The 15,060-nt window shown below is 37.3% G+C and overlaps 1 protein-coding gene across 4 annotated transcripts in view; it reads right to left on the bottom strand.

Moving 5' to 3' along the window:
- LOC105273578 (ensconsin) overlaps positions 1-13,119 on the bottom strand; it is a 76,051-nt gene extending 62,932 nt beyond the window's left edge. For 3 of the 4 annotated variants that reach the window (XM_011316093.1, XM_011316095.1, XM_011316097.1), the window contains exon 1: positions 2,703-3,593. In XM_011316093.1, the coding sequence (XP_011314395.1) occupies positions 2,703-2,907 (205 nt within the window). In that variant the 5' untranslated portion in view covers positions 2,908-3,593. Of the gene's footprint in view, positions 1-2,702; positions 3,594-13,106 lie in introns of those variants that run through there. The other variant, XM_011316101.1, reaches the window with a different exon arrangement.
- Between the last annotated feature and the right edge of the window lie 1,941 nt (positions 13,120-15,060).

Below are 15,060 nucleotides of genomic sequence, written 5' to 3'. Positions count from 1 at the left end.
CGAATTTTCAAAAAATTTCCGGAAGAGTTTTCAGAAAAAAAAAATTCTCATTCAAATTTTTGAAAAATTTGTAAAAACCTTTCCAAAAAATAAAATTGTCTTGTTTTCGGATTTTTTTGTTACGTAAAAAAAATTTCTGTAAAGTTTTCCAGAAATTTTTTTGAGAATTTGGAAAAAATATTTCGATTACAATTTTTTTTTACCCGTGCACTGAAGAGTTTGGCAAAAGTAATATTTTCACTCGGTGCAAAAGTTGTTTAACAGATTGGTTATTATGAAGGTCAATACATGATATCATTTCTGGAATTGATTTTTGGCAAGTGAAATGCATAACATTTGGCAAACAGCCCGACATTATCTTTCCAAGGAGAGAAATTTATGACGTGAAGTTCTTGCATGATAAAGCGAACAAAACGGTAAAACCCGGTTGATTAGGTATTTCTGAAAATGTCGGGAACGTGGAGAGCATGAGACTCAACGTGAATTCAAAATTCTATCAAAAAGCCGAGAAAAAAAATTGCAAATACTCTCCCGCGTCCCAATTGACTTGACTTAAGTGACCAAGATGTATTTTTCCAGAAATATCTCTGATTCTGAAAGAGATAGCGAAATTTTATCAGAATCTTTTTTGTAGCTCTCATTTCACTGTACAAAAGAGGTCCTCAGAAAAATTTCACTATTTTCCTTGGATTCGGAGATACATGACTTGAAATCAAGGATATCGACTCGTTACACTTCACCTCTTCGCTATTGATTTCCACGATGTGCAGTTTGAATTTCATATTCTCATTTATAGCATTATTGATTGCACAAAGATATACTGTTCTTTAACTTTAATTTACTCTGTTCTCATTTTTCGAACGAGATCTGAAAATCTATTTAATTACATTGGTCACAATGTAGACTCTGCATGCGCTATTACAATCCATTCTCCTCGAACATAAAAAACATGTCCGTTAGGCATTCCGAGAAGACTTCGCGTCGATTAACCGTCATGTCTCGAATTTCGCAGACTCGAGTAGACAAAAAGAAAATAATTAACTTCCATGAAAATAGTAACGGATCTCTCTAGCTAGTGTACGAGTCGCGGATGAACTGTCGACGAAAATCAATTGTCATTTAATAAACTCAAATACTTATGAATTAATTGAAAACTAGTAATGCAACCATTAATTAAAAAAAAATTGATTGAACCCAGATATAGCCTCGTAGATTTATATTTTACCAAAAATTTCCAGTTAAGATTTTAAGACAGTTTATTTTTTTCTCCCACGCAGAGAGAAATATTTAATAAAAATTATGGAACTTAAGTTCGTTTGCCGATTTGTATCATAATGACTAATAAAATTCATCTGGTGGTGTTGTAATTTTTCTCCGAAAAGTTCAAAATAACGGAAATGATTTTTACAGAATTTTCGCCTTTGAAAAAGAAATTGAATGTCACTCTGTGAAATGGTTAGTCAAGTAAATTCCATACAATTTCAATTTTTCTCCGACAGTACAATCTTTACTAGAGCATCAAGGATCGTTAATATACGCGAGGGTCTGGCACATGGAGATAATTGAATCAATGACATATTCAAGTGACAGGGCAAATGACACGCAAGGGCCCATGTCGCATGCAGTCCTCATCAATCATGGAAGACATCATTGAGTAGATGAAAGTTATTTCACTCCAACTTTCACGTTAAAGTAGTAACAATATGATTATTTATTAGGAATCTAGCCGATGCGGGTGACAGCATTGATGGATCCCCAGAGAAAAAAATGTGGACTAAAATTTTTCTTTACGTTATAGCAAGTGAAATGACGAGTTTCTAATGAGAAAATCATATTTTTTAAATTAATTGAATGAAATTAATTTTTTTTTTTATAATTGAATGAAATTAAATTTTTTGATGGAGTAGAATATTTCAGTGGAATTTTTACAAAATTATTCGTTTTTTATCTGTTCATCACATAAGAAATATTCAGAATGGAGCAATGACCAATAATTATGAAATACACCTGTTCGATATTAGATTTGCACAAATAATTTAATGTAGAGCCAATCAGATAAATCCATCAATACTTTCTCCAGAAGGAAAAGTGCGCAGTTCCGTAATTCGGCGATAAACGGATCAAGAAATAAACGATTTCTTCTCTATTCTTTAAGATGAGGTACAAAAAACTTGGAGATTGTCAAAGTTTTTCCAACTCAATACGCGGAGGGAAGAAATTCAATAAAAATGGTGAACCGTCCACTAAAAAGTACAGAACATTTCCGTACTTTCTGCAATAACCCCCTGGATTTTTATTGCGAATTTGTTTTAGAAATTGATGGAACACGATTTTGACTCGTCGACTACGGATTTCTCTCCTCGTCCAGAGAACCTAGGAGTTACATGAATAGAAGTTGATCGTGAAATCGGAATCCAAGATGAATTCTGAATGAAAATGAACTATTACTAGTGAATTAAAAAAAAGAAGTAAATAATAAACCAGGAGTTAATTGGAATGTACCAAGTTCGCACGCCTATTGTGCGCCGCGGATTTCCACGAATTCGCGACGATCCGATCTTCCACATTTTTACGTTCTTTGTTCCACCAGTCACCCCAAGCCCTTCTTTTTCTCCAAGAGAACCGGGTCCTCAAGGACCTCAAGAAGGTACTCGACGATGGACTACATTAATTTCCAGGCGATTTCAATTGGATAAACTCACAGAGCCAGACGTTTCCACGTGGTGCAGTATGAAGCAGATTGAGATGAAGATTGAAATCCAGTCCAGCGAGATCCTGCCTGAGATGAGTGCTGTCCATGATGAGGGCTCTCTCAGGCAACAGAAACAGGTGATCACTTCCCTCAACTGGACCCGGGGTTCTAGGGACTCTACCCACCCCGAGTGCTCCTGATCTAGCTGTCAACATTCTCGTAAGATCGATCCAGTCGACCACTTCGGCACACAATTCTCAAACATCATCCGTCACTATTCACATAAAAATCTCATCACTTCTCACAATTTTCACATGAGCCGATTATAATCTCAGTGGAGATGATTTTTTTTTTCATTACTCAAATGTCAACTCATCATCAAAAACATTCCACCATATGATCTCTAATCATTGACGTCTACTTTACGTCAGAAATCCACGTGGTCTCCAACCAAACACTCAAAGACAATTAAATTAGTGAACCGGTCGCTATCCTTGAGGTTTTCCCCTCAAAATAGAATTTAAGTCTCTAACTATTTGCTAGTATTTCTGTATTCTGCTGGATTGGCCTTTGCAATGCGTCATCTGATTGTTTGGCATTAGTTCCGGGCGAAATTACAGTTTATCTGTTTATACTCGAGTTGTATGAATTTGCGGTAGTGTCACGAACACATGGGTTTTACCTGTTATTCTATTGTGATGTTCACTTGGAAATTATTTGGAGGGGTAAATCAGGAGAATTTATGACATTTAGGGGTGAGTTATGGTACCACAGGTGTTGCACAATATTTTGGGGTAATGTATGTATGTGGTTGGGCTGATTTGTGATCAGCTGTCAAGTGACAGCGGGTGGAACTCGTGGTGGAGCACGAGTTGGCGGGAATGGAATCACTCCGTTCTTGTCGACGATTCAGTCGAGACTGAATGACCATGGCGTATCGGGAACGCCGGAGAGCCACGAGTGGTCACGATACGTCCCGAGAGCAGAGAAGTTCGAGCTCGTTGAGATTGACGAGACATCCTGACCGCTTGAAGAATGACGACAATGAGGGGAGGACTGAGTGTGGGAGAACTCTGCCAATGAAGATATTTGTCAAGCTCAGAGCAGCTAGACAATCCCTGAAATTCATTTCAAGGATTATCAGGACTGTCATTTGAATCACTGGTCACTCACTCATTCGCAGATCTGCATGATGTCCAGGATTTGGATGACCTGCATGATTTGCATTGATCTATATGAGCTGCATCCTCACAAATGATCTTGATTTCAGTGTTTTGATAGATACATTTTGGCAGTAGGTGTCACAATCCAAGATGCGCTATCCAGCTCACAGTTATTCTCATACACCAGCTCAATTTTTTCAACGCTATCTTTTAAGATGCATAAATATGTAAATACTAATCGTTCTAAGTATTAAGAAGATTTAGGAAAACCGTGTGAAAAAGCGAAACCAAATTCTGAAGATCGAGAAATTCTTCGAATTTTTCTGTTCCGAGGTTTTCAAAGATGGGAGGTCGAGGTAATTGAAATGGAAAATCGAAGGATGCCGGTGAGGTGTTTTATCCTGATGATTGATTTTATCAACGAGCACGTGGAGCAGCAAGTATTTATATACGAGATTTTTATCTTGGGAGGTCGATGGAAAATTCTCGGCTGAGACCTGAATGAGATTGAATAATTGGGAATGTTTTTGTTCGAAGTGAATTTCAGTGTTCGGAATAATCCACACGTATTTCATTTAAAATTCTGAGAGAAATGATCAAACAGCGGTAATTGATTTTTTCACGGGGTCTTTTGTCAGAATAATCATGCAAGACCATGTACGTCTGATTAACCATAGGAATAGACCTCCCTACGTGCCTGTCTGGCCTAGAACGGATAGGAGGCAACACTTCAGTTCGAATCCGTTTATGGACAAACTACTACATTCAAGCGGAATGATCTTAACTAACTCCACAGATTCATCTCGGGTAGATGTAGTTGTGAGGTTTACTTGGTTTATGGAGTTGTCTTTCCACGTTTGTGCGACCTCGACCAATCGGCGTCCAACATCGCACAGCATGACTGACGAATCTTTTCAATTAATCTCTTGTTCCGACCAACTCAGTTTATGAACAGCACAGAAAAAAATTAAACACAGAGAATCCGAAATATTCGTATGCAATGCCACAAGAGTGTCAAAATAATCAGATGAAGACTGGACGACTTGAAGAAAATACCTGATTGATTTTTGATTGAGAATTTTTCCAACCAAGCATCCACCAAGATAATTCTCCTAGTGATCCTAAATCCATCTGAAAGGCGCTAGACACTTATTGTTACATCTGGATTTTAAAAGGAAATGGCAATCAGGAATGCCACGTCGATGAATCGAGTGGTAATAAAGCACGTATTGTCAACCGTTATGTCCTTCCAAGTTTAGTTTACAAAGACAGATTCTCTGTGAAAATCTGGTGCCAACAGAGAACAAATGTGGGATGCCGATTGAATTTTAAACGTCACAAGCTCCGGAAATTACCCGTTCAACGGCGACAATCGAATCTCTTATCTGAACGATCCCAGATAATTCTATTTGGATTGTACGAAATTCGGGATTAAATTCATCAAGTTATCACTGATGACGTCTAGTCATTCAACGCGAGTTGTTTAGAAAGTAAAGGGCAATAGGTGAAATCAAACGAATGAATTATAAAAATTATCACGTCCGAAATCAGATGAACTGTATGAAGTTATTTGAATTATTTATAAATAACGAATAACAAAAAGATGGGGAAAGTGAAAAAACCGTTGGAACCCCGTGGCGGCGACATGGAAAATTCCTAATGTTTAACGATTTCCTAAAATGTGAATTTCAATGGAGTTATATCTCAATCTTGAGCTGTTGCCACACTGAATGTATGAGTGGACGGTGAAACCCGCGATAAATTCCGCATAAAGATCACCCGATGGTGTTTTTCATCATCATGATAGATTTGAAAAAGCATTCACTTGTGCCTCGGAGTAATCCTTTCCCCTGGCATTCCGTAATTTTTTATTCCACGTAGTTCCATAATTTTCTCTGCGCATTATCTCGTTTCCATCTGTGACGTTGAAACAAGAGGTGACGGTGGAACCAGGGCAATGAGTCAATTCCACGAAAAAAATGCAGTGGTAAATGGCTGTGGACAATTGAACAGCAGCCGAATGAGAAAGTGGCACAGCCTCAGGTCGAAGCGTGATTCCGGAAAGGATTAGAATTAAACAGTGAAAGAAAAAATGTTAATTGTCAGCCAAAAGTGTGAAAAACGGCGATAAAACATGACGAAATGAAAAGGGAGATGATGACTCCCATTGGTTGCATCTACACCGAGAGGAAATCATTTTCACCACCGAGATTTGCTTATTCCAAAAAAAATATTCTCTCATTGATGTCAAAAATTGTGAAATCATTGAGTCATTAATCGAATCAATCATTCAAACAATTGTGATTAGCACACATTTTGAAAATGACTCTTGAAATCTCAAATAAAATGTAAAAATTTTTACAACTCTAAATTTTCGCGGCAGTTATCTATATTTTTATTAATAAAAAATAATTTAATCCTTTTGGCAGTTATCTGTACTTTCTCAAATAGTACTTCGACGACGACGACCCCATCCCTTATCTCCTTGCCAAATCTACGACACCGTAAACTCATCAGGTGATAGAACTCCATTTGGAATTTGCATCCTGTGCTGCACCTGTGAACGCACTGCGACCCGTAACGACGTAATAACAGTCTGTTGGGTTAATGGGTTGGGTTTGTGTCTCGAGACAGACCAATCGGAAGTAAACCCTGAGCGACAAATAGCACCGAGAAAAACAGTACATTACGTATCGAGCAACGAAAAATCGTATTTTATCTTCGCGTCTTTGCACGATGTCTTTTTATCCAGAGACACGTACATTCCTTTCTTTCCAGAAGTCTTTCACACGAAATTCAAGAAAATGAGAAATAAGATAACGATAAGTTTTTCAGTGGAACGATCGAAAATACTTGGAAATACCTAGAGATGATTTTATCAATGCAAATATCAATAATCCCCCTTTTACCGAACGAGTTAAAAAATGTATTTGCGATCTGCGAAATATTTCAGATTTGTCTGATACTAATATTCTGATAATGCCGTTCAATATTTACGCGATCAAATTCATTCTCTCGATTAACTACAACTATAACGGGATTCTACTTAAAAAATTTTTTTTTCGAAGAGTAATGGAGAGTAATGGATTAATTTTGGTCTTGACCGTGGTGCCAACTATTTGCGATTGTGAGAGGTCGTTTAAAAATAGATCGGTCAATATTCGACATGTGAGGAATATTGGGAGTGATATAGTGAGTACATATCCCTTTAAATAACTTCCATTACTACCATTTACAGAGGGATTTCATGTCATGATTCATCTCATGATTCAGACTGAATTAATTGAGAAGGTTGTGCAATGATCGTCAGATTCTCGTGAATATTCAGAATGGAATGCAAATTTTCGAGCCTCCTACGTCGCCCTCGGCATTTCTTTTATTGAAAAAAAAAAAAAGAATAATAATAGTATTATTACGGTCTTGAGATGACAATTGTCGCTGATCAATTAGCGAGTCGTTGTGAATCCTTATGATTGGTCTGAATCGAGTTGATTCCTCATCTTTGAATTAAAATTCTGGGAACTCTTATAGTAATTCAATTATTAAATTATTCCAGTAATTAAAATTAGAACCACTGGAATAATTCCATTCAGAAGCGAAAAGGTATGCATGCATCAAATGAATTAAGCCCTTAAGCCAAATAATTGATAGACCACTGAACCCAAAATAAATCTGTAATAATGACGTAACAGCCGGTTTGAAACGTCTTTTGGCATTAAATTCAGGTGAGAACTCGGTGAAACGAGGTAAGACCTCTGTAACGATGTCGAGTCATGCGATTGCCAATTGGAATATTTCACTGATAAAAACTTGAAAGCTACCGTGCAGCGACAACAAATGTAACCGTTAGATTTGTCGAATGTGTTGCGGTGAGTCACTATGAGGGATAAAAATTGGAAATTGTAATTCGCAGATAGCGAAGTTACAGCGAGAGGACGCGGTACGTGGGGCGTCGTAGATATCGACCCTCCGAACTGGCGCCGGGTGCGTCACCCTGGCAACATCACCCATATTCCTTACAAAGACTCAAACTCTCATGTTAGAATAAAAAAAAAAACGAGAAAACAATATCTTGATATTAAAAAATGGGACATCTGAGATAACGATTTTCCTCGCTCACTCATCATGCTCGGTGGAAAAAAGGGGCACCCCTTTTTTTGAATCAAATCGAAAAATCGGTTGAATCAATTTGGAGAAATACATGATCGGTTTGATTCAAGGGGACTTGATTCAAGTAGAATAATCCGACAATTTGATAGATTGGGCGAATAAGTCAAGAACGAGTAAATCCTTGAATTAATTCAGCAGTCTATTGACGCAAGAATCTTTATTCAGGGAAGGCCTTCATTTTTTATATTAAAAAATATATTTCTCTGGATTGCAACGAGTAATACGAGACTCGATGACTCGAAACTCTCGATCTCTCGAGTCCAGTGGACATGCCCATTGACCTCATCTCGTTTTCAAATCGAATTCAATCAGAATAATCTCTGGAAATAAATCCAATCGAATGTCGAGCGTCAATGATTCATGTAATTACAGATTCTGACGCTATTTTGAGTTATTTAGATCAGTGGGGCAGATGAACAGAGAAATATATATGCAAGTGTAAAATATTTATCCATAGTGTCAGGTGTTTGCTCAACCTCGACGGGCATCTGGACGTTGAAATCATGTCTAGACTTTCGCGAGTTGAACGATAAATAAAAAATATCACATTCAGAAAAATCTGATGTACTGAATTTTCTCGGGACAGTTTTCATTGATGCATAACGGCGTTAGGAGGCGGTTAAACATTAAATCCCGATGTTTATTTCTGCGTTCGATCATCGTGACGACCCCTTTTGGAGTGAAATTCCCGTACCCGCCCTGAATATAAGAAAAAAAAAATACTGTTTCAATGCGGGTGATAGAGAAGTCATCAGTGGGCGATGAAACCAGTGTTTAAGCATTTTCTCAGTTGTGGAATAAGTGATTTCAAGTGTCTGACTATAAGGAGCACAGCGTACCCGGTAAATACCGGTAATTTTCCTTTGGGCGGCATGATTAAGCCGCATGATTAGACGAGGAAATTAATGAGTGATGAGTTGTGATGATATACGAGGTGAATGGAAGATTGCTTTGGGATTTAATTGCTCGTCTTGTTAAAAACATTGGAAGGCAGTTGAAGAAATTGTTGAATTTATGCAGGTGTTTAATGTGTTTTTATTTTATTATGCCATGTGTTGGAGATGAAGGGGATAAATCGGTAATTGATTTCGTGATCAAGAAGGATTTCAGTTTTAAGCGGAAAAATTGATGTGAGATTTAATTCATTTGCTGCTCAAGTCCCACCCACGTTGTTGGAATTTTATGGAATTTTCGGTGATGATTTAATTAAGATTCTCGTGATCGTTAAAGTTTTTATTAGTCTTCGAAATTCATTGCATTCAATTTTTATGGTTTGCCATTATTGGTATTTCAAAGGCAGATCGAATTTTAAAAATTTGCAGAGGTTATTCCGATTTATGAATATTGTTTCCAAGATGTTTGGGTGGAACACGAAATCCAAGTGGCTTCTGTCACGCGATCTCTTTAAACTCGTGAAGGTTCAGGAAAACCCTTTTTTCAATCGAAAAACTTGCAATGTTTTAAAACTAAAATAATTGGGGGTTCAAGGGTACGTTATCGGTCAAATCTCATACGCGAGAAGTTAATCGTTATCTCTAGGAATTTTCCGATCATTTATCTATGACATTCCGCAGGAAAGGGCTTGTTGGCAACCTACAGGTCACGCACGAAATCCTGACCTGCGCAATCCCTTTAACGATTTCCATGCAAGATGGTAATGCAATCAGTTCCAAACGGCCGATTTTTATTTCAAGCTCATTCAGGATTAATGGAAGGGGAAGTAAACGATATTGGTTAGTCAAATTTAAATTGAATATGTCATGACCGTCAGTAACTAAATGACCGGTAATTTCATTGGATTGCCGAAGGGTTTCACTCCGCCATTGATAAATACAAATAAAATTTCATGGACAATTGCCTATCAATTTTCAGGTCATTGACCCTCAACACAATTGGCGAGAAATCGGGGAATTTCAAATTTCACTGGAAATTAAATAGAATTGTAGAATTTTATCCAGAGAAATGTCAAGTACAAAATGTAGAATTAATTATTTCGAGAAAAATATATTGAACAGACCAGATGTATGAATTTTTCAAACTAATAAAGAATATGTGAGAAGTATGGATGAAGTATAAAATTTTTTTAATTCTCTGAATCTTGCACTGATGATTCAGAATATTTTTTGGGATTGTATTCGAATTACCAATTTTTAATGAGAAGGTGGAAATGTCTGTAGAGATGCGCTACGATAAGAACTTTTGGGAATTTGGCATTGAAAATTTAGACAGAGATTGAAAAATTTAGCAGTGCACTTGAAAGTTTTTACTGGCATGATGTCATTATACTTTAGGCGATCAAGGCAATGAGCGATGGGTTATTACGGTAACTACTCCTCACCTCAATAGCCGATACTTAAGCCGAAGTATTGAACCAACGATTATCCAATGCCGCGGAAATAAAGGCACAAAGTGGGTCAATTTGTTGCACGCATCGCAAATTCCCCAGATCTCACAAAAAAACATAAAACAATCGCAACTATTGGTACAACTGCGTTACTAATTCTGCATTGATAAAAAACTTATCTCAAACGGAGAAGAGAAATTCCTGATTAGTCGATTATTCCAGAAAAAAATAGCTGACCCCATGAAGAATTCCACATGAATTTTGTGTGACATTCTCGCGGGTAAAAATTCCACGTTTTTTTCACTTGAAATTTCAATTGTTATTTTTCAACAATATTTATTCGAGAGTTCGGAATAATTTCTCGGTTCATCGGAGACTTGTAATAATCGAAATGTAATTTCTCTCTATTTATCCTCAGGCTCATCAATCACTTGCGGAAATTTGATTGCCGGAAAGTGAGAGTGTACTGTAATTGATTCAATTACAGCTTTCGAAATAATTCTCTCATCTCAGCATTGAGGTGAACTGTATTCTATTTAAGTGAGGCGAGTTTCATGACCTCGATGATAATTGAATTGAGTGAAGTATCGGATCCTAATGATCGACAAATGGAGGGGAATCCCATGGGTTTTGTCTCTTCGCATTGACCACTTTAATGAACACTCGTAGAAAGTTCCGTTATGAATGGAAAACCGAATGCGTGTGTCGGAATGACCATTTTTTTGCGAAGGGCTATTGTTCAGTGGTTTTTATGCATTAAACCATGAAGGCTCATGAACCTGATACATACACTGTTAAAAAAATGAATTTTTACCAGTAGATGAGAGAGCGGCATTCAATTCGATTTGATAGAATAAAATCATCGAACATTAAATTTTTTTCGTGAGAAAAATCCCGAGAGAAATTCATTTTCCCAATTACTTTCCCCTCATAATTGACATCCTCTTTACGTTTCTGTTTAAATTTCCGCGCGATTTTTCCGGGTATTCTGTCGAGTCTTTTATTATTGATGTAATTACATCTAATTAATAATAAAAACGCCCTCTCGAGTGAAATTTTATAATTTTCTTGTCGCAATAGTTATGAATTACCCGATGATGGAGTTGGCGCGATAATTACTGAAGCGATAAACTGGAAGCCATATGAGTCTTGAAATCCAATAGACAACGAGTGACCCGACAAGTAAATGGTGACCAATAATAAATAGATAACCCAACACTGGGGAATGTGCACGTAAAATTTCACCATCAAGTTATCGTGAATTATCCTTCCCTGTTGGAATTGCCAAGAAACAATTCCCGGTTCAGGCATCGGTGCACTATATAAGATACGAATGAAGAAAAAAGTAAATAATCTTAACGGTATTCGCCCACTGAAAAGAATTTCCTTTGCGGTCCACTCGGTTCGTTTTTTTCTTTTTAATATATTTTTTTCACCCAGTTTGCGGGAACGATTTGTAAGTTGAGGCTAATCAACGAGCAATGTCAATTGCTCTCGTGTTATGCAACTGATTCACTGGAATGAATGGACTACTTTATGCATGCCCTATCGGAATTTCTAAGGAATCATCCAGAATGAATAATTTTTTACGAACAGTTGAGACTGTAATGCGAAAAAAAATTTATTTAACTTGTTTTTCTCAAAAATTGTTAATTTTTACCGAGTAAATCAAGTTATTTAGTTTATTTTTTATCTGTTTATACGAAAAATTCACCTATTCCTGCAGAAAATCATTCCGATCGAAAGTTACCTCGGAGTAAATTACTCATGACTGCATATTGGGAAGCAACTTCACCTGCAGCAATTTTACTGATTCCCGGGAAAAAAATTCTACCTCTTTCACGAACTCTGATTTTTTTTCTTCGTGAACGTTAAAACTGTCTGGAGAAATATTTTCAGGGTCTACCGAAAACGTGTAATTTAGCGTGAGAAATCGAGAACAATTATGTTGTTAATTTTCGGTGGAAACTTCTGTCGTTCGTTGCAATTAAATGGATTTATCACATCAAAGTGAAGTCCTTGGGTGCAGCACGAATAAATGAATGACGTAAATTATAATAATTTATCAATCACTATTTCTTCGTACGGGATTATTCCATTGGATTGATTATATAGCTTCCTTTAATATTTTTTGGAGTACGAAAATTTTTTTTAACCGAGAAATTCATAGCGAGTATTAAAAACTTTTTTTTCTTTATGAGCTTAGGAACTCGTTTGAAACACGGGGAATTAAATAATTAGAGCGGCTTCAACAGACAACATGCAGCAAGTGGCTGATGGAAAAATGTTTACCTCCAATAATTTTCTATGAGTGCGGGGGCTTTATCGCCTACTTTGTACTGAATAACAAGGAATTTAAAGTGCATCATACTCTGCAGCATCTGTCATGCCACACTCTTCCTAATTACTTCTAATTCCGCCAGACTTGTGCAATTAACTAGACGCCGGTTTTTAGAATTCCTGCATTTCACTGAAATTGTCTCTGATGAATCGAAAATTTGCAGCTGAAATAGCGCACCGGGGTCTAATTAACAAATCACTTTGCAAGCGGTGGGACGATAATTGAAGAAAAAATTGATTCAATCATTCTTAACATCATTGTTAAAAGCTGTTGTCTGGCAAGTGGAACACGTCATGGGCTAGTTCTTCAATAAATACTTCAATCAGTATTCACGCCTGCGATAGTTTTCCACTTTATTGTTGCAGTCGGAAATATTGTTTGTGGACAATTACTCACCCGTTACACGCACAATAATTTGACAAGTTCTGCAGCTAATTATCGGTGGTTACAGGACTTACCTAGAACAGAAAGATAAAATAAATTAGTAATATTCAATTTTATTTTATTATTCAATTGTTTATTTTCATTGCTAGGAGACAACTTTTTGTTGACTTTGAAAAATCAGTGGAATTTCGCATTTTTACGCAGCAGAAACACGGAATTATCAAAACCTGAATATTCAATACTAAATTACACTGAGTTGTTTATAATTGTTTATCGATTAAAAATTCAAGAAAAAATTATCCAACCAGATTTCTTCATGATATTGATAATTTTGAAATATGAAATTTGCTAAAACTGTCAAAAAAGTGGAGTAGTTAAATTGCCATAACATTTTTTTTACAGTATATTGACGTTAAATACAGAGTGAAAATTTCATTATTAAAAATGCCATAAGTAATGTAGAATATCAGTAATATTGAAGTTTCATTATGTATGCATGAATATGGAAGTGCAAAGCTCTCTATTGCCGATGGTCAGCATATGCAAACCTCTCGATGTAGAATATCCCGAGTTATCATTAGAATTCCAGAATACCGAGTGAGCATTCCAGGACAGTCTGCCTCTCTCGGTAACCAAATAAATCTGAGGAATTTTCACAATTTACAAATACCCCACGGTCGATATATCAACTTTCTAATAATAGTTCCACCCAAAGAGGATTGACTAAAGTAGAGACTCAGTTCTGAGGGTTTGTGACCCCACCAGCATCGTAGTACCTCACCTCAAGACAGAGAGGGCGACACACGCAATGCTGAGGTGTCTGCCCGTCAGCCGACTCAGTAACCGCCTCAGTAGCAGACCCACCAAAGAGGATTGACTGAAGTAGAGGCTGAGTTCTAGGGGGTTTGAGTGACCCCAGCGGCATCGTAGTACTGCACCCTAAGAGAGGGAGAGCGCCACAAGCAATGGGGGTGTCGTCCCGTCAGCGGACTCGGTAACTGCCTCAGCAGCAGTCCCGCTGTCAGAGGGTGAATTTTATTTTATGTGTTACGAAATTGGTATTCACTGAAATTGAAAAATGAAAAGTTTTCAAAAAAGTATCAGAGGAGCATAAAAATGGAGGAGGTATTCACTGAAATTTGAAATTTCAAAATTTTTCGAAAAGTATCAGGGGAGCATGAAAATCTAGGAGGGATTCACTGAAATTGAAAAATTAAAAATTTTCAAAAATGTATCAGGGGAGCATGAAAAACGAGGAGGTATTCACTGAAATTTGAAATTTCGAAAAGTATCAGAGGAGCATGAAAGTCGAGGAGGTATTCACTGAAATTCAAAAATTTTTAATTTTCAGAAAATAAAATTCACCCAGTCGACTGGTCCCTCTGACAGCGGGACTGCTACTGAGGCAGTTACCGAGTCGACTGACGGGGCAGACACCCCACCATGGGTGCGGCCCCCTCTTTCTCTTGGGGTGAGGTACTCCCCCCGAACTGAGCCGACCAGTGGGGGTTTGAGTGACCCCACCAGCATTGTAGTACCTCACCCCAAGAGAAAGAGGGGGCCGCACCCAATGGTGGGGTGTCTACCCGTCAGCTGACTCGGTAACTGCCTCAGTAGCAGTCTCGCTGTCACCGAAATGACCGGACCGAATGACATGGTGAATATTATTTTCGACGTGACGAAATAGGTTTTTGTTTTTTATTGTAAAATTTCGAATTTTCACATTTCAGTGAATACCTCCTCCATTTTCATGCTCTCCTGATACTTTTTCGAAAATTTCGAATTTTTCAATTTCAGTGAATACCTCCTCGATTTTCACGCTCCTCTGATACCTTTTGGAAAATTTCGAATTTTCAAATTTCAGCGAATACCTCCTCGATTTTCATGTTCCCCTGATACTTTTTCAAAAATTTCGAATTTTTGAATTTCAGTGAATACCTCCTCGATTTTCATGCTCCCCTGATAC

Source organism: Fopius arisanus, unplaced genomic scaffold (genome assembly GCF_000806365.1).
Source record: "Fopius arisanus strain USDA-PBARC FA_bdor unplaced genomic scaffold, ASM80636v1 scaffold00006, whole genome shotgun sequence".
Classification (NCBI taxonomy): Eukaryota; Metazoa; Arthropoda; class Insecta; order Hymenoptera; family Braconidae; genus Fopius; species Fopius arisanus.
The sequence above is the reverse complement of the archived record's forward strand: the minus strand, read 5'-3'. Positions and strand labels throughout refer to the sequence as shown.